We start from the raw sequence: 20,322 nt of genomic DNA on the forward strand, positions 1-20,322 counted from the left end.
TTTTAGCTGTGAAGACCAAGGAAAATAAAATACTTTCAGAATATGACATGAAGTATGACGTATTATGAACGTGAGGTTCAGAAAATAAATATTTAGTCATTATCAGTTTTACTTCTATGAGCCAAGAACACTTGTAATCAAGCCTTCTAAGTGCATAGTGACTCCAGTTCACAGATGGTTTATTTCTAAATACCTTCTTTGGACTGTATGTTTTCATTGCTAATAGCCTGAACATAAATAAAACCAAACTCAGTTGGGGGCGGGGGGAATCATTCATTTCCAAGTCTCATGTGTCCCTTACATATGCACAGTCCAAGTTTTATTTAAAAAAAAGAAAAACCACACCTCTTGAGGGAATTACTTCCTGATCTGAAGTGGTAGCATTCACATTAAAATGTTTCTGTTCAAATAGAAGTATCTTAAATCTACTTGAGGAATATTTACAATGATGACAGAACTTGAACTTTCCTTAGTATTCCAAGATGATGTAATAAGGGTCAACAGCCACAGATTCTAGCTTGTGAAATATAGGTTGGACTTCAGGAAAAAAAATAACAGAGGGTACTGCAGCACTGGTTGCCCAGAGGTTGCAGAATCTCCATTCTCAGAAATGTTCAACATCCAGTCAGCATATTGTCTTGCCGGTTTAACCAGTACTGGTGGAAGTCCCCCTCTGAGCAGGGAATCAGCATTGATGACCTCCAGAAGTCCCTTCCAACAAACATTTTGACATTTAGAACACTGTGATTGCAGAAACATGCCAGTGTGTATGTTATTACTATTTTAATTTTAGTATTGTGTGACTGGCACTACCTATAATGAACGCCAGCTGAAAACATACACCCATTCAGTTGCATATTTCTTTGTCTCTTATTTAACTTTACTTATATAGCTCTATTCTCCATGCTACCCCATTACCGGATTTAATTTTCTTCCTTTTCTTCTCTTCTTTTTCATTATTCTTCTGGTTTTCATACCTTGCCAGTTCTATACAAGGCCTCTAACACATACTCTGTTTTTCCCCCTCACAATACCAATCTATTCCTGCACTGCCTTATTGTACAAGTTTGCCTCATGCTTATTTCTCTAGTTTTCCCTCTTCTCCCTCAATATTAGAAGATAAAAATAAAATAAAATCTGGACTGTTTTGTATTTCTTTCTTTCTGATTTTGAAACTACTACTGTATACTCAGATAAAATAAAACAAAACCCTCCTCTGAATAAATCATGACTAGATGAGCTAGCTGTCTGTGCTCTGAGATGTGCTTAAGACACGTGAAGACCGGTGCCACCTTGTGGCCTCTAGTGAACACGGCCATGTTAAATTCAGCTGTCTTCCACATTTAACACCATTACAATCTATCTGTCTTTGTTGGGTGCGTTGTTCTATACTCTAGAACTGTTTTAAAACAAGGCAACTAATCAATTCCAAGTTGCTTTTAAATCAAGTTCTCATGTTAAGATTTACTTTCAACAGAAATCATGTTTCTCTAATCCATTTCTTTAACTGCTACAATCACTCAACCTGATTTTAGTTGTATGCATACAGAGCATAACATATTGCTTTTGCTGTTGTTATACCTCAAGCACATAAAATGAGTTAAAAATACAAATAAAGCATCCAAATACATAATTTCTTGAAGTCCAGGATGATTAATTTCTCTGGTGCACAGGGGAGGCTAACAAAAGGCATCCAAACCTTCTCAAAAGACAACTGTGATATTCAGCTTCAGTGAGGTTTAACAAGAGAACTCCTAGCAAAAAAAGGGAGATGTCTTTTTTGATGTTATCATTTGGTTTGTGCCAGCCTACATCAACACAATTTAAAAAAAAAAAGAACCTGTTAGTTGGTTTCTATATATTGTTATGGAATGTCACATGTTAATTAACAGGAAATACAAATACACTACAAAACTTAATATTACTTAAGATTACAAATAATAAAGAAAAAAAAGTATAAAAAATTGAAAACTCCAAAAACCCCCACTTTTTTTTAATTATGAGATAATAAAGTATTGTTATTTAAAGACAGAAGTTTCCCTCAACCCCATTCAATATATATATAGGGTTGAGTTATGAAAGCCTGTGAGATCTACTCGTCTTTGCTTTTTTAAGTGTATTCTGTAAAATATTCAGATCTGGATCCCGTATACAAACAGATCTACTACTTTCAATAGGAGTGATCTGTCTACTCAGATTTTATTGAGGAGCTTCATTCATCACAAACCTCCAATCTGCTTAGAGAGATGGTAACTTCCAAAGAAGGGAGACTGAACCTGATTTTTTTCATATACTTAGAAATCACGGAAGACATCATGCTATTATAAGATCATTGACAGGAAGTATAAAACACCCCCCCCCCAATCTCCTCAATTTCTCATTGGGCCAGTATGTGCTACAGCTATATAGCTTTTATGTTTTATAAATCGTGTTTTAAGATTATATTCTACTCTACAAAGTTTTTTTACACAGCCAGAAAAGTAAACCAGTTACTTCAAAATAACTACAGAAGACATTTAATGCTTAAGTTTAATTCATACAGATATGCTTTCACCTGTTGCCAAGGTGACTTGCAAAGATTGCCAAGCATATGCTTTATGTCTGACCCAGAGGTCTTTAAAAAAAGAAAAAAGAAAGCCCACAACACATTCTTAACAACTCTCCCACTCCCTCTTCGCACTACTGCGATACCCCAGCACCTGGCACAGCTTTGCCCATAAACCTGAGCACCTGAAGCACAGCAGTGGCATGCTTCAGCATTTACTCCTCAAACTCCTACGGGATTTTACCCCTACATGAAATCAAAACCGAGAAGCTGCCTGAAAGCGAAATAACAAGACGCGCAGGCATCTTGAACAGAAGCACCGAAAATTCCCGCCCTGACGTGAACTGGAGATAACAACGCACCACGCAGGCAGACGCTTCCCTGACCCACCGTGAGACGAACCGCCTTCTGGAGAGCTCTCCCTGCCCGCTAAGAGGGCTGCAGGCCCAGCACCCTGACTCCAGCCTTGGGGCAGGGGGGCTGCCCTCCCGCAGCGCTGCCCCCTTCCCGCCCGCCAGCGGAGCCGAGGCCGCCTCAGCGAAGGCGACTCAGTCTTCGCCGCGGGGAGGGGGGGGGGATTGGTAGAAACTCACATCCCGGTCTGAGCCCCGAGAGGCTCGGGGAGACCCGGGCAGGCCTAGCCGCTAACTCCCGAGACCCCCACAGCAGAGAGAAGGGAAGGAGAAGACCACCACCACCACCACCTCCCCGCAGCAGAGAGAAGGGAAGGGGAACGAACCCCCCTCCCGGGTCCGCTCACCCGCGCCGCGCTCTGTCAGCTCCAACGGTCGCCTGCGGCGCGCGCGCACCCCCCTTCCCCGCCCCAGCGGCTCCGCCCTCCCGAAAATGGCGGGCAGACGGTAATCGGCCCCCTCGGGGCGGGGGACGGGAGCGCGCAGGCGCCGCCCTCCCGGCGGCTCTTCCGTCGCGCCCGGGCGGCCGCAGCGCTCCTGGCCCGAGGCTGCTGCCGCCGCCGCGCGCGTCGGGACCTGCCGGCGGTCTGAGCTTGCGGCGGTTGTAACGGCTCCGCCCGTCAGCGGCGTTGAGGAGAGGTAGGTAGGGTGGGTGGGGGCGGCCGGTGCCGCGGTGGCCGGGCGCGGTTCCGCTCTCTGGGAGCGGGGGCCGGCTGGCAGGTCGGTCGGTCGGTCGGTCGCAGGGGAGCGGCGTCGCCTGCCCCCGCCCCGGCGCGCTGTGTTAGGGCAGCGCCGGGCCGGGAGTCCCGCGCCCCGCCGCCCGGATCCTGCCCGCGCCGTTGGGGGGCTTTCGCAGGTGGTTTTGTGCGGGCACGTTAGCAGCCGGTGCTGGCTTTTGTCGCCCGCTCTTTTTTTGTCGTGGCTGCTCGGCCGGGCGGGAGGGCTCCCCGCCGGGTTGCCCGGCTTTGCCCGTCGGCAGCCGGCGGTGGGAAGCGCGGGGGGAAGCGGGTAAGGACCGGGGAGCGGCTGCCGCCCGGGCTTTCCGGCCGCGAAGGGACCCGTCTCGCCTCTCCGGGAGGTGAGTGGATCCTTGCAGGTCGTCCGGGGAAAGTATTGGGCCAAGCAGCTAATAACCGCGGGACTGGAGGTGCGACCGGGGGGGGATTTCTGCCCCCTCTTTCCTTTGTCCTTCCCTGTAGAGGAGGTGGAGCTGCCTTCTGTGCTGCTGTTGGTCAGACAGTGCTTTTCCAGTGTCTGGATGGGATGGTATAGGCTTCTTATGCATTGGCTGCGGATATATTCGGAGAGGAGTCGTGGATGTCTGACTCGTGTAGTCTAACGTGGGACATCTGGCTCGGGTAGCCCCTAAAAATATACCGCGCTCCACTGCTGTGTGGGAAGCTAGGCTTCTGACTTCAGTCCTCTGAAACACGTGCCTTTTAAGTCCAGCAGATAGTGAATGTTCCCTTCCTTCATTATTAAAAGCTGCTAGAGTTAACTTGTAATTTATTTATCACTATCTGTGCATCCGTTTAAGCAAAGGTAGCGTGCTGTACATCAGTAGAAGACTACAACTCGTTCTTCCTCTTCTCCCACCCAATGCTTCCTCCCATATCTTGCCTTCATCCCGCCATAGGTCTGCTCTGATGTCTTTTCTCTACCTCTGTTTCGCTAACGGGACGAAAGGCGGTCCGGGTTGTAGCCGGTCTGGGTGCAGAGTGGTTAAAGTGAATGTTTTGAGTGGCAGCTGCTTCCTACCTCGCAGGGACACCAGGCCAACACAAGGCTGCTAGAAAGCAAGGGGAGCGGTTTTGGTGGCAGTAGGTTGGTTGTGTCTGCTCTGGATGAGGCCAACTGTGACCAGCCAGCTAGGGAAAGAGGAAAACAGTTGTACAGCTGCATTGCAATGGAAACTGTGGAAAGAGATGCCATCGGTTAAGTTGGAACATGGGTGGGCATCAGTGCATGTTGCTTCCAGTGGATGCAGCCTCTGTTTTCCTATACTTTGGTGTTAACAGGGTAAATGCTTTTCTGCTATAACATGTAATAGTCCTAATAGTTTTATACGGCACATTTGAGGATTGCGTTTTTCTTTCGTGCTCTTGTTACATGCGTAACAATTACTTGTAATAATTTGTAGTGATCCTGTGATGTTTTCAGAATTGGATCTGTCTTGCCCTTACTTGTTCCTGACTTACAGCTACAGTTTTTATTCTGAACTGCATGCTCTTACGTTCTATGGCAGTAAAGTTCATTTTCTCTATTAAATCAGTACTTCCATTTTGTCTTTCTGAGTAACAGTCAGGTTCTTGTTTGAATTATTGATGTTCCTGACTCTGTCATCAGAAGTTTCCTTTAGCATAGTCCTACTTTATATTGCAATATAAACATAAATTTAGACTTCAGTTTTTAAATATGATGCCTGGTCCATTAAAAAAACCTTCTGTTAACATTTGTCAATAGTGTCTGTTGTTGGCTTCCTATTAGTCTATTACGAATCTTAAAATACTTGCACTAATATATGTTTTTGCTAGTTTAACTGTTTCCAATATAGTATTGCACATTTGAATAACCTTCAGATAGGTCAGATCAGCTGCTTTTCCTTTGCCTTGAGTAGTTATTCCCAAACTGTTGTTAGTCATGGTAAGTCCTGCTGAGACTGAAATCAACTGTTTTTTCAATTAAAAACTTAATGAGGAAAATTAGGGTTGTCTTGGTGCAAGAGTTTTTGAAGCAATTAATGTAAAGAAGGAACTTTTTCTGTCAAAAAAAAAAAAGGTAAAGATTAGTGTATGTGTCATTTTATGTGGGTTTTTTATTTTTTTTAATGTTATTTCTTTCTTCAGCTTTTAAAGCTTTGTTTCTTGTGAAGTCGTATTAGTGGATTTCTTGTTGCTTCAGTCAGTTTCTCTTTCCTTCTGGCTTTTTTGTACTCGCTGTAGGTATTACATCCGCTGGTACTTGTCAGAATGATTTCTGAGGCTACTTCCATAAAGTTTGCTTGCAGTTTCAGTTTAAGCTTTGTTTGCAGTACTAGCTCTTCAAGAGTTCCGTGGTGGAGACTGTTCTGTCCTTTGCCTTCGTCACGCTTAGATTACATGAGTGAGTTTTCTTCTAGGTAATTTTGTCCTGTTTTCCACTCTTACACTCTCTTTTTCTTAAATGTCCAAATGCTATAGCAATGGAACTCCTAGCCCTGATCTTTAGTTCAGACATTAATAATGACAACATTTAAATCTTGTGTTTTCACTTCTTTCTAGAGACAGATTTCAATGGAACAGCAGATTGAATGAATGCTTGTCTTCATTTTTGGGTGATGGATAAATTCAAAGAGCATACAAGCGACTCTTTCCTGGTCTGAGTAATTTAAGCATAAAGACATGTTTATGTAGGAAACTGAAAGTAGCATAGCAAAAGGTATGTGAATCATGAAGTGTATTTGCTCCTTGGTTTCTATGTGTATGGTATTAAATTACATAATGTAAAAAGGAAATGACAGATTTTGTGTAAATACTTAATGGACATAATAATAATTCAGTACTTGTTCTGAAGTCCCCGCAATACAAAATTATTGCAAGAACGTCAGATGGGAAGTTTATTGCATTTCTGTATTTGCTTTGGATTTTGTTCATTGCACTTAGTGGAAAGAGATGCATATTATTTTTTTCTTTAATAATTTAGATACTGTGTCAAAGAAAATTAGTGAGGGAATTATTAGAACCTGTATTTTATAAAACAGTCAATGAATATCTAGAATAGAAATGAAATACTCTTTGTAATGATGTAACAAATTTTAATGTCTCTGGTGTTTCGTATAATAAATGCTGTTGTCTGTGGTGCTTGGTTGTATGAGCTATCTGACCTTTTATCGGTTGAAATCAGGCTATAGTTTGGCTGGAACATTAAGCTGGCACAAATAAAAGAAGCTGCTCAAAGAAGCACTCTCTTTCTCCACAATGACCCAAATGTACAGATGTGCATGGTGAAATGGTTGGGGAACTTATCTCATTTAAAAAGAAAAAAGCTTTTCCTCCATTAATTTTCAGTAGAATCAGTGCTGTGTAATTATTCTGCTGCATAAAGAGCTGCTTGAACTCAGGGGGATGAGGCAGATACAGAAGAGGCAGAGGGAGGAAAGACTGTTCCTCTCCGTTGCAGTGCTAGTTCTTACGACTAAAGTTGTAATTTAACAGTCTTTATTTCACTGAGTTCTTTGTAGATTCTTCAAGTTATTAATCCTAAAACATTTGAAGAGAGAATGTGGAGCAAGACCCACAGAGAAGCTCTGGGAGGGCCTGAGGGCTTTACTGCTGTGCTGATCCACCCAGCTTTCTCATGGATCCTGTCATCTTCCTTGCAGGGCACAGGAAATCACATTAGGAACTGTTAGACTGGCCTGCCTGCCTTCCCTCCTGGATAGTCCCATCTGTCCTGTGGGACAAGGAAGTGGTCACTTGTTATCATAAAAGTGTCTGTGACTAGAAGTGTTCCGTTGTCCAAGCCCCTAGTGTCTTTAGTCTCTACACAGTCAGTTTGGTCTCAAACCATGCAGTGTCTCTAACACTGGTCATTCTTTCCTTTCCTGCACACCACCCCATATTTTTTTTTTAAATTATTATTTTTCTTTATTTTCTTAAATAAACTCAGCCTACTCTTAGGCCATGTGTCATGCAGTGATCTTTCTACAGCAGTGGATATTAATTGCATTTAATGCCTCTGAATTTTGCTTGAGCTGGTGAGACACATTTAAGTTTGTTGCCATCTTCCCTAGAAGGGAGCTCTAGATTAAATTCTAGTAGACAAAGTTGTCTGAGTAGGAGAACATACTCCATTCCAGAAACTTTTTGATGTCAGAAAACTATGCAGTTGATGTCAGTTTTAGCCTGTTATGGACACTTACCAGTAGGTGACTTAACTACTGGCAAATAAAAAGATTGTGCATTGCCTTTGTATAAGCAGGACCTTGCTTCTACTTTGGGCAAAAGTATGTGAACTTCCATGTTTTGTGTAGTGCTTTGGGACTCTAGGTATGAAGAATGTAATATGTACTTCTGGGGGAATAAAAACCATGCCCTAAGGTTACAGTTACAGAAAGTGTGAGGTTTTGACTAATCTTGATGCCTGTTGTTTCAGTTTTATGTGACTTTAATAACCTTGTTACTTTTGCAAGATGTGTTTCTGACCAGTCATATTAGTGCAGGAAGTCTGTGTGTTTATTCATTTGTAGAGGAAAAAAAAAAAAAAAAATGTTCTCTATATAGAGAATTGTTATCCTTCATTAGTAAAATAACAGCATTTTATTTACTATGATCACATTACACTGCCTCACAAAAGCATGGTGGGTGTGTGAAAGAAACAGCACAGGAACAGTGCTATGAATATAATTTTCCTTTATTCTGCATATTAATTTTCTAGGCATTTGTCAACTGCATATAATTAATACATTTTCTTTTTGGCTGCGCAGCTCACTTTAATCAAACCTGCATTGAGGCTGCTGATTATACTACGATAGCTATGTACTATATACAACTTAATCTTCAACTCCATTACTAACCAAAAACAATTCTAGCAAATATCCCAAAGTCTAATGTACCAAGGAAAACAGAATCAAGGTTGATTTTTTTTTTTTGTTTTTTTTTTGTTAATCAACAAACAAATTCAGCTTGATTAGAATAATGAAGTTATGTTTCTTTTGTTCCAATACAACTTCTTCATAGTAAGCTTAGGCTTAAATTCACTGAGATTTCAGTTCTGAGAAAGTATTTGTTTGGTGCAATGTTTGCTATGATCTTAATATTTCTTTTACCAAAGTAAATAAATAGCTATGTCTGTGCTATCATATGTAGGTGTGTTTTCATCTATGAGACTGAAACCTATAATCTTTCGTTACTTTCATTTTTCAGTACTCATGGGTAAGAGAAAGGAAGAAAGTATTTCAAAGCCTGGATCCCATAAAAGGCAGAGACAAGAATATGCAGATGAACATAGTGATGAGTCTAATGAAGAAGAAAATTCACAGTCATCAGCTGATAGTAATTCAGTAAGTTGTTTAAAAAGTTTTGTGGAGGGGAAGATATAAGAAAAAGTTGATATAAAAAGGTTCTGTGCCTTGTGTTAACGTTGAAATAAATGTCTTGCATGTAGGCTTCAGTGGAACCAATATAAAAGAAACTAGAGGTAATGTCTGTGATGACTTCTGCATGAGTTCATTCTTACCTTATTTCTTTTGGGGCATGTAGTTATAACAGTTGATCATGAAATAACAGTTTGGTTTTATAGAATGAGTACTACTGAAGTTCTCAAATAACCAAATAAAGGAAATAGATTTTGTTTGATAGAAGTATGGTATATTTGCTTTATGGCTGTAGTAAAAGCAGAGAAAATATTTAGAAAACAAACTATTTACTGAAAGAAGTACTAAATACTTGTTTGTTTTGCATAGCTGACACTTTCAAATTACTCAAAAAAAAAAAAGTCTAGTGTTTGAAATGTGTATTTTGATGGAAATGAAACTTGAAAATAGGAATACCGCTTTTTTTCTGCTTTTCTGTAGTAGTTGAATTCTAATTTGATGGAGGAGTTTTAGAAATAATTTCTGAGATTGCAAATACTGTCTTGTGTGTTATACCATCTTGTGTGTTTAGACTGGACAGTAGGAATCATTTCTTTACTGAGAGGGTGGTCAAACATTGCAACAGACTTCCTAGAGAGGTGGTCGATTCCCCAGGCCTCTAACTGTTTGAGTCATTTGGACAATGCCCTTAACTTGCTTTTAACATTTGGTCAGCCCTGAAGTGGTCAGGCAGTTCAACTAGATAATCGTTGTAGGTCCCTTCCAACTGAAATAGTCTCTTCTATTCTATAAGACACCATGGTTCATTTTTGGTATGCAGAAGCATTATTCCTCACTTCATTTTCTTGAGCAGCAGCTGTTCTGTGTCATTGGTGACTGATGACTTTGCTTTTGCTTTTTTAGAAAACTTTGCTTTTCTGAAGCACTGGCGATAATCCTGAAGTTTCCTGTCAAAACAATACTTCACCAGTTGAACAGTGGGCTGTCCCACTTCTAGTTTCATTTCCCCCTTCCTGATCTAATTTAATTTCCCTTGTTCTAAGCTGTGCTAAGAATTCTCACAAATACTATTATTCAAGTAACAAAAAAGTCTTTCTATGATGCTCTTTATTACTGCTCTGACAGCTGTATAGAATCTATGATCTTAATCTTTTATATTGTATTAATTATAAGTTAGTTATGGGGAGAACTGAAAGTTACTATGGGTGAGTGATCAGCTTTGCTAACTGTTTTCCCCTTGTTTTATTATGTAACTGCTCTGTAGCAAGTAACTTTTCATAGTGTCATGAAAGCCTTCTGATTTCCTTGTAGCTTGTAACCATTGATGTTTTATATCATGCTGTCACTTGGATTCTCATTATATTTAAAAAAAGATAAACTGTATCTCATTAAAATGCATACATAACACCAGTTTTAATTGTTAATCCTTTAGACTGTAGGGGAAGTTGGGATAATTGAAAGTATCCAGCTGAAGAACTTTATGTGTCATTCGATGTTGGGGCCTTTTCAGTTTGGATCAAATCTCAATTTTGTTGTTGGAAGCAATGGAAGTAAGTATTAATTGCATAATTTCTTTGTCAAAGAACACTTCTGTTAATAATTTAGAAGATGTAATTTTTATTTGAAGAAGAATTGCTAGCCATCTTTTAGGAATGGAGAGAGATTCATTTTTGGACTCGGGAACCTCACAGGTCTATCCCAGTAGTTCAAGGCTGTTGAAAAAGTTAGGTCTTAAATTTGGAGATTTGCAAAAGATAATGTGAATATAAATCTTCTCATAGCTAAATCATACATAAATTTATATTTAAACTAAATGTACTTGTATGTTCACTATTAAATGCACGGTAATTGTCCAAGTATATGTCATGTAGAAACTGTTATAGGAGAAGGAAGTGATACTTATGCAAGTTCACTTCTTTTGGAGAGAGAATTTCAAAAATTAAACATAAATTCTGGAAGAGAGCTTCAAACCTTTCAGATAAAGGTTATATGATATCAATGGTAATGTGTGTTTGATTTCTTTTGTCAGATACATATTTTCTGTATGCTTGTAAGGAAGGAGAGATTCTTTCCTCTTGAGATAAGGCATCTTATTGAATGTAAACTGCTAAATAGAAGTAACAGAAGTTTGGCTTAGCGTGTTTGGGTTTTTTTTGGGGGGGGGGCAACCTTGGAAGTAGCGGATATTTTTCTAGAGTTTTTGCTATTTTATATGTTTGTTCAATAAAGACAGAATTTGGACTTCAAGTGCATTAATACATAAGCAGTCAAACAAAAATCTGTAATATGGGTGAACTTTATAGTTACAATAACTTATTTTTAAAAAAAGTTCAATGCTTCTATTACAGGTGGGAAAAGTTCTGTATTAACTGCTCTTATTGTTGGACTTGGTGGAAAAGCCACTGCAACTAATAGAGGTTCCTCATTAAAAATGTTTGTACGAGATGGAGAGACGTAAGTAAAACTTTCTTAGTTTTAAAGTTGAACATGTTGTTTAGTGATTGTGATTCAGCTTAGCTGATCAGTTTTCTGTTCACCTTTGTTTCCTCTACCAGATTTGAATAAAAACCATAACACTAAAAGATATTTAAACAAAAAAACCCCCCAAACTGAAAACAAAAACCACATTAGAAATTTTACCAGTAATTTACCAGTAGTATACCATTATCTCTGAACTAGCTAACAGTGGTAAGTCCTGCATATTGCCCAGTTCTTGTGTATTACTTCCATGACGTACTTGGATATCTTACAGAAGAATTGAGTTCATTAGAAAAACATTCATTGGAAACTAGTTATCATTGTTCTGTGAGCAGTGAGGTTAATTCTTTTTCTGTCTTTCTGGTGACATGAATGTATATACAATATAAAGACCTTGACATATAGATGGATTATTAAACATGCAGGAAGTGGATTCATGTCTGCTGCAAGAGTGGGGATAACATGTTTAGGAGAATCAATAAAAAGATAGGAGAGGAGGTTTAAGAGTTTACATTTACATAAAGCTGTAACTCAGAGCCCCAGGCTCTTCTTTTCAGAGGTGCTTAGAGTAAAATTGTTGGCAGTGCCTGCCTTATGTATAATACTTTAGTGTTTCAGCATTCACCTGAGAAACAGAAAATCTGAATTCAGAACTGAAACCGCATCCCATCTCTTTTAGAAGAACACCTTAAGCATTCTGCTATAGATTACTTTGGTTAGGGATGGCTGTAGAAGCCAGTATTCTACGGAAGTCAGTTTGGGGACTGGAGAACAACCAAAAAAGCAGCTTGATTCTGCAACCTAAAGATGGGGACACTCAGATGGGAAGGGAAGGTGGGGGAAATCTGTTCTCACAACTACTTGCTTTTGGCTCATGATTTATCTGAATCATAGAAGGTGCAGACAGGTCAGTGTATGGCAGCCTTTATGGCCATATGCCTCCAGTGCTGTTTTGGCTTAAACAACATAAATATATCTTGTTGCGATTGGTACTATGACTGACTTCCAGTTGTGACCTGTACAAGACATCACATTTTTTGTGGAAAAATAGAATGTTCTGATGTTTTGTTTTGTGGTTTTGTTTTTTTTTTTAAGATTTGGAACTAATTTTTGTTGTCTCCTTTATTATTTTTATTTTTTTAGTTCTGCAGATATTTCCATAACATTGCGAAACCGAGGTAGAGACGCATTTAAACCAGAAGTGTATGGTGGCTCTATTATTGTGAATCAGCACATTACTCTGGATGGAAGCAGAAGTTATAGACTGAAAAGCAAATCTGGTTGGTGGTAGTTTGTCTTGTTCTCAGTCTTAGAAGCTCTTTAAATGTTTTCATTGCTTTAAATGCCTTCAGATGTTAGTAAAGGATAATGTTTCTCATTTCATTCATCATTCAAGGATGATGTTTTTTTTGTGTTTACCTTAGACTAAGAATATGTTAGCATGTCAAAAGCAGTTGTGTCTGGTTCTGCATGATGTGAGGTAATACAGTATTTGTCTTTATGAATATCTGCTTGTATGATGAGGCTGAACATATTTTTTAGTCTTTTTGAGTTTTTGTTGAATTTGCTGATTTACCTCAGTTCTTTTACAGAGGGTTTATGAGGCAAGGAGGGACTTTAATTAGAAGTCTTTCTGTACAAATGCAAATACATCAGAAAGATTAAAAACCCCAACCAAACAGTGTTTCTGATTTAGGAATAAATCTGTGTTACAGAAATACTAATCTCTTTTTTTACATTTACTAAGAACCACTAGATTGAACAGTAGGCTAGGGCATTGTATGTCTCTACTTTGCATCTATTGGTGTTTTTCCTTTCTTTTTTACCATTAGGGACCTTAATTTCTTCAAAGAAAGAGGAACTCATAGGAATACTGGATCACTTTAATATACAGGTAATTGTTACGGTGTTTAAATTCTGTGCAATTTAAGATATCGGCATGTGATGTTATAATTCTTCAAATAAAAAACAATGTTCCATTTTGTTAAATGAGAGGTTCACCACTTCTGTATTCTTTCAAGATCAAATGCAATGGCAAAAGAAAATTGAAATTTATACCTCATACAATGCAGAATAAGATTCTGTCCCAGACAGATAAGTATTTGCCATCATCTGTGAGCCATAAGTCATGTATGCTGTTAATGAAAGTCTTAGCATATGTAGGTTTCTTTCATACCTGGAGCTTTTTTTTTTCTGCTCATTATTTCAGTTTCTGCTGTTGCAGAAATTTGAGTGTGTTTTTGCTGCTTACATGACTAAGGAAAGATCAGGTAGTGCACATGAAGTTTAAAACATTCAACATATTCAGCCTTTCAAATAATATAAACTTCTGTTAGTACATATTGATTTTATTTTGTGGAAACTTCTGTAAGAATATATGGGGCAATTCATTCAATTTAATGCAATACTTTGATCAATTAAATAATGAGAAATTAAACAGCATTGGATAAAATTCCTAATGTAGATCTTGTTAAATAAATGGAAAAAAACAGGCATTGTCTTTCTACGAGTCAGTTATTCTCCTGGAAACTGTTCCTTAGTTGTCCTTGTTGTGGTTCTAATTTGTATTCGATGGAGTTGAATTTTTTAAATTTTTTCATTGTTGTTTTTTTTTTGTCTTTTTGGAAAAAAAGGGGTGAGAGGAGTAGAAAAATTAATTACTGGATCTGCTTCTCAGCTTATTACTGAATTGCTGGGTGTGGAACAGGGAGATGATTTGCTCACTTTCATGGATATGCAGTTACATGAGAACTTTTTTACTTAAAATGAAAATAAACTAAGTTATTCTTACAGGTAGATAATCCTGTCTCTGTTTTAACCCAAGAAATGAGTAAGCACTTTTTACAGTCTAAAAATGAAGGTGACAAGTACAAGGTAAGAAAAATCATTTAACATTTTGATTAAACATTAAAATACTGATTTTAAATTTTTAGAGCTGGTATTTGGAGGAAAATAAAATCAGAATTCTTAATTTTAATGACCTGTTGTGGTTTAACTCAGGTAAGCAGCTAAGCACTACACAGCCATTTGCTCACTTCCCTTCCCTGCTGCCTTCTGCTTGGGATGGGAGAAGAGGAAAGGAAGAGTAAAAGCAAGAAAATTTTGGGATCAAGATAAAAATTGTTTAAAATAATGAAGGAAAGCTGGAAGAAGAAAGCAAGCAAAACAAAACAAAAGATGCAAAAGCAATTGCTCACCACCTCTGATGGGTAGACCGATGCCCAGCCAGCTCCCAAGCAAAAGATAGCTAACTCCCCTAAACCCTCTCCTCTCCCTTTTTATTGCTGAGCATGACTGTGCTGGTTTTGGCTGGGATAGAGTTAATTTTCTTCATAGTAGCTAATATGGGTCTATGTTTTGGATTTGTGCTGAAAACAGTGTTGATAGTACAGGGATGTTTTAGTTACTGTGAGCAGTGCTTACACAGAGTCAAGACAGAGTCAAGGCCTTTTCTGCTTCTCACCCCACCCCATCAGCGAGGGGACACAGCTGGGACAGCTGACCCAAACTGGCCAAAGGGATATTCCAGACCATATGATGTCATCATCAGTATATAAAGCTGGGGGAAGAAGAAGGAAGGGGGGGATGTTCAGAGTGATGGCATTTGTCTTCCCAAGTCACCGTCACACGTGCTGGAGCCCTGCTTTCCTGGAGATGGCTGAACACCTGCCTGCCCATGGGAAGTGGTGAATGAATTCCTTGTTTTGCTTTGCTTGTGCATGTGGCTTTTGCTTTATCTATTAAACTGTCTTTCTCTCAACCCATGAGTTTTCTCACTTTTATGCTTCTGATTCTCTCCCCTATCCCACTGGTGGGGGAGTGAGTGAGCAGCTGTGTGGTGCTTAGTTGCCAGTTGGGGTTAAACCATGACAATGACATTTTATGGGATGGAATATCTCTTTGGTTAGTTGGGGTCATCTGCCTTGTATCCCCTCCTGACCTCTTGCACGCAGTGCCAGTCTATTCACTGGGAGGGCAGAGTGAGAAACAGGAGGCTATGATGCTATACAAACACTGTTCAGTGACAGCTAAAACATTACTGTGTTATCAACATTGTTTTGGTCACACATCTAAAACAGCACTGTAACAGTTGCTGTGAAGAAACTTAACTCTATCCCAGCCAGACTCAGTACACTATCTGATTATAGCAGTCATCCACTTGCAAAAACAAATTTTTTGAAGTTTTTTCTCTAAAGACATTGATAAATTTTTAAAAAAATTAGGACACTGTGGAGTTAGCTGTTCATTATTCAGAAATATTCCACTGCTTATTGTACTTTGGGTATCATTCAGCATGCATAGAGGTTGGGATGGTAATTATTTAAAGTTTGTTTAGATAAGCTGCTGAATCTGACATCTTCATCTTTTTATTCCGTTTTAGTTTTTTATGAAGGCAACTCAGCTGGAACAGATGAAAGAAGATTATTCATCTATTATGAAAACTAAAGAAAATACATGTATTCAGATAGAACAAGGAGTAGAGGTATGTAAAAGTTAAAGTAATTATTAATACAGACCTGAGCACTGAAGTAACTATAGGAGTTGAACTACATAGTTTTTGTTTGATTAGGTCTCAGTGACATTAAATTTAAAAAAAAAAAAATCTATCCAAAATTTTGTATTATATCACAGCTTTTTGCACTCACAATTGAACCTTTTCTTTTTTTTTTTAAGCGTCTTCAAGAACTTAAGCGACTTTATTGTAAAAAAAAGGAACATTACAAAAGCATTGGGTTTGTGAATGACATGCGAAATCGTCTTGAAGAGTTGAAACATAAAATGGCATGGGCAGTGGTAAATGTCTTGTTAAAATATGTTTCCTCATATGAAACGTACTTTAAATTATTCTCAATCTGCTGCGGACATTCTGATATATGCTAATATATGCTTCTATTTAGGTAGGTGAGATGGAAAAAGAAATACAGCCAATCAAAGAAGGCATCAGAACTGAAGAAGGAAATACAGACAAGTTTATTCAGAAGCTAGAAGAATGCCAGGTACGTATATGGTTTAAACCATATGTCACTCTAGTTTTGGCTCCTTGACTCAAGAATGAAAATAATGTTTAAACTTTGTCCTTTAGCTTGTAAGCTATTGAAGCTGGCCATCTTAGCTTTTCACAAGCAGCTAAGAACATTCCCATCTATATACCTTTTTAGCCATCTACAACTTAACCGTAACATTTGCATTCCACATTTCATTGGATAATATTAGGACATTTTGTTTTCTGTTGTTTAGTTAGGGGTATGTGTGTGTGGTTTTCATGCTGATACTTTTGTTTCAGGTAAGGGTTATATTATTTTGTCTGGGAATTTGAGATGACTAGCATTGCATATACCAGTGAACAGTAATCTGAACTGTTTTATTGTTGAGAATACTTACTTGATGCCTATTTCTGTCATGTTGGAGCATCTTTCAGGGATCTGTCATGTAGGTTTCCTTGGGTATCATTGCCTGTGGAAAAGATCATGATTTTGGGAGACATCTGGAAGTTCAACAGGCTCTTTGAATGGTACTTAAGACTTCTGTAGGTAGCAAGAAAGAATAATTTTTCCAAACATTGATTCACATATGAAATATATCTTTTGTAGAGAAACACTAGGCATCGTTATTTTGATCTTTTCAGTCTATTAAAAGTTCTTCTCCAAACTTTCTGAATTTGCACTCATTTTTCATTGATTTTTTTTTAATGTTTTAAAAAGAAGTATGTCTCTGTTTTACAATTGAGGCATTTTTCGTTTATGACTGAACATGTCTGTGTAGTGTTGAAGGAACATTGTCCAGATACTGGTTTTACTTCTTTCCATATCATGGTACTTGGCCTTATTGTATTAAGACTCCTGTGTTTGAGTAAACCATGAGTTAGAAAAGAAGGTTGCTGTTTATTTCACAGATCTGGTAGTCTGTTGGTTTACTGAGTATGTTCCTCTATTAATTTTCATTTTAGCCTATCTATAGTGGCAATGAATTGCTTTATTTTTTTTAAACCAAAAAAAAGCGCAAATGAGTCATGTTGGATGGATTCTTTTGAGAGAGATTTCTTCTGTAGCATTAAGAAAGTTTTGCTTCATTACTACTTGTGTATCATTCTCTTTTTGTACCAAAGGTAAAAGTGAGTGAAGCAGAAGAAAAGTACAAAACAATACAAGAGAAGTTAATAACAGTAAGTGAAGAAGCACAAGCCCTGCATCCTCAGCATATTTCTTTGAAGGCCGATGTGCAGGCAAGAAGAAAAGCAGTCAACGAAGCTGAGGTAGGCGAAAAGAACTTTCAAAGTTCATACCAACTTAAAGCATTAATCTTGTCCATGTGCTACCCATATGCACTTCTCCATCTGTGTCTAGGTTTCCTGAATCTGTAGTGCAGTTCAAAATAGGTGCAATCTCCTGCCTGACTTGCAAGTAGTTTCTGTTCTGGGGCCATGGGGTTTATATTTTTATACAGGTGTTAAGCTTAGGTCAAAATAAATATGATTAAAGTTAACTGTTATTCTTTCTTTTTCACATTCTTGAAATTCAAGTTATGTTTGTCTGTTTTGATGCAGTTCAGTGTTTATTTACTCAAAACTGTAGCTCTTTTTGAAATTATTTCTTGTTTTTATTTATTAAACTACTGTATCCTATTTCCTTCATAGGTACTTTATAACCGTTTCAAAACTGAGTTAAAACATCTGGGAAAAGACAATGAACAGCTACGTAAACGAATTGAAGAACTGAAAAGCAGGTAAGTACAAATATAGTGATTACAGTTAAGGTATAAGTATGCAGGGAGTGAGCTGTTCTGATTAATGAGGAAATCTGCAGTAACAAAATATTTTCTTTACATTTCAGCAATGTCCAGTTAAATACTTAACTATTTCCGATCCTGCTTCTTTGCATACCAAGATTTTGTTTTGATAATGTTTTAGAATGTGATGAGGTAATTGGGCAGAAAAATAGCTTTTCTTTTTTGTTGGTGATAACATACATTTTCTATCTTCCATGGTGTTGCAAAACAAATATACCTTAAACTAAATGTAATAGGAATGTAACTGGGGAGAGTTATGTGTGATTACAAATTAAAAAAAAAAATAAATTAGTATTTATGCTTTGTAGATCTTGTAAATGCACAGAATCTTAAACATAACTTTCTCATGCATAAATCTTTTGTGTGATACAGGTAATAAAAGTTCATGTCGCTTATAAATCTTCAGTGTGGTTTATTGAAGTATGGTCTTTTCTAGTGCTAATCAGGTTTCAGAGCCTGAAAAATTGGAAAGGCAAAGGAAAATTGCACACTTAAGGGAACAGTTAAAGGCAGTCCATGATGAAGAAACAATGATTGGTCAACAGGTGGATCAGTTTCAGCAGGCTATATATAAGTATAAGGAAGAACATGCTAGACTTAGGTAAGTTATGCTTTTTGAATGTAACTGTTTTCCTTTGTTTCAAGTTATAAGAGGTCCCTTCTTATGTACTTACATTCCCTGAGGTATTAGGCTTCTGTTTCTATTTTTTTTTTTCCTAGTTTATCTTAGGACTTGCTAAATTTTTGTCTTTGTCACAACATGACTTAGTTTTCCAAAAGTTTCTAAATTAAGAAAACAGTTTTGTCATTAAAGGTGAAAGGTATTACTAATTTAAAGCCTGATATAAATCTATACTACCAGTTTAATGCCTTTCTTTCTTTCACCCACCATCTGTCCCTTATTCTTTTATCATCCTATGGGCTGACTATAACTTAAATTTTGTCATGTTTAATACACTAGTACATCCTGATATGATGTCACAAGATACATAACATGATATAAGGAAATAGGTTCATTTAGGGGCTGTTATTGTACCTATAGTTAAAGGCAAATTTATAGAGACTTTGAAGCAAATGGTTCAAACACCAATTTAGCCCATACTCAGGCTAGAAAAACAAAGCACTCTTTGGCTTTGATTTGGAAACCTGAACTTGAACAATGATTACCAGGGGGGATTACGGTGATGTTGTCATTTATTGTCTTAAGAGATTTGAGAATTGTTGCTTATTGTACTTGATGTATTAGTGTAAATGTCTTTTATCAGTTATTGTAACCAACAGTAACTTTGTGTTCTGTTGAAGACCTTTGTAGAAGACGGTGAAATTGAAGCATATAATTAGAGATAAAATAAATTTATAATAATTGTTAGAAATAAGTCTTGTAAAACTGTTGCAAAGTAGTCATTTTCTTTCTTGCTTTTTTGTCTCCATGTTCCTTGAAACTTTGAAAACATTGCATGTGTAGCTAGCTGTACATTGAGGTATTAAGGTCTTGATACACTGTCCTATTAGTACTTGAAAAATAAGACTTTATAATTATTTTAATCAAATAAAGGCTTCATAAGCTGTTGCTACTGAAAATGTCCTGTTCTTTTAGGAGAGAAGACTGTGATGTGAAAGAAGCACTGGGTGCCAAGCAGAAACAGCTGAGAGAGCTGAAAGATAGTAAAACAAATACCTTGAAAAGATTTGGACCGCATATACCAGCATTTCTTGAAGCAGTTGAAACAGCTTACAGGCAAGGGCGCTTTAAACACAAACCTGTTGGACCTTTAGGTAAGAATGACTGCTGAAAAAGACATACTTCCTCATGGGATTTATTGCATGGCTGCTAATGTAAACAGTGATCTTTTAGAAAAACTATTTGTTCTTTAAGGAGCTTCAGATATATCTTCTATACTTCCTGGACTAAAGGTTTTGTCCTGGTAGTTTATCTCTTGCTTCTGTCCTTTTAGTCATGTGAACTAGCTAACATCTACTGTTTTTCCTTGTTTTCCAGCTGGTTTTGTTAAGATCTTTGATGTAGT

The 20,322-nt window shown here is 37.9% G+C and overlaps 1 protein-coding gene across 4 annotated transcripts in view; it reads left to right on the forward strand.

Moving 5' to 3' along the window:
• Window positions 1–3,453: 3,453 nt before the first annotated feature.
• SMC6 (structural maintenance of chromosomes 6) overlaps window positions 3,454–20,322 on the forward strand; it is a 35,907-nt gene continuing 19,038 nt past the window's right edge. For 2 of the 4 annotated variants that reach the window (XM_030036849.2, XM_030036851.2), the window contains exons 1-15: window positions 3,457–3,597; window positions 6,219–6,375; window positions 8,862–8,998; window positions 10,464–10,581; window positions 11,380–11,485; window positions 12,653–12,789; window positions 13,342–13,403; window positions 14,303–14,383; window positions 15,891–15,992; window positions 16,184–16,303; window positions 16,408–16,506; window positions 17,616–17,762; window positions 18,144–18,232; window positions 18,732–18,896; window positions 19,893–20,071. In XM_030036849.2, the coding sequence (XP_029892709.1) occupies window positions 8,867–8,998; window positions 10,464–10,581; window positions 11,380–11,485; window positions 12,653–12,789; window positions 13,342–13,403; window positions 14,303–14,383; window positions 15,891–15,992; window positions 16,184–16,303; window positions 16,408–16,506; window positions 17,616–17,762; window positions 18,144–18,232; window positions 18,732–18,896; window positions 19,893–20,071 (1,537 nt within the window). In that variant the 5' untranslated portion in view covers window positions 3,457–3,597; window positions 6,219–6,375; window positions 8,862–8,866. Of the gene's footprint in view, window positions 3,598–6,218; window positions 6,376–8,861; window positions 8,999–10,463; window positions 10,582–11,379; window positions 11,486–12,652; window positions 12,790–13,341; window positions 13,404–14,302; window positions 14,384–15,890; window positions 15,993–16,183; window positions 16,304–16,407; window positions 16,507–17,615; window positions 17,763–18,143; window positions 18,233–18,731; window positions 18,897–19,892; window positions 20,072–20,322 lie in introns of all 4 variants that reach the window. The other 2 variants (XM_041128731.1, XM_030036850.2) reach the window with 2 other exon arrangements.

This window comes from Aquila chrysaetos, chromosome 15, assembly GCF_900496995.4.
Source record: "Aquila chrysaetos chrysaetos chromosome 15, bAquChr1.4, whole genome shotgun sequence".
NCBI lineage: Eukaryota > Metazoa > Chordata > Aves > Accipitriformes > Accipitridae > Aquila > Aquila chrysaetos.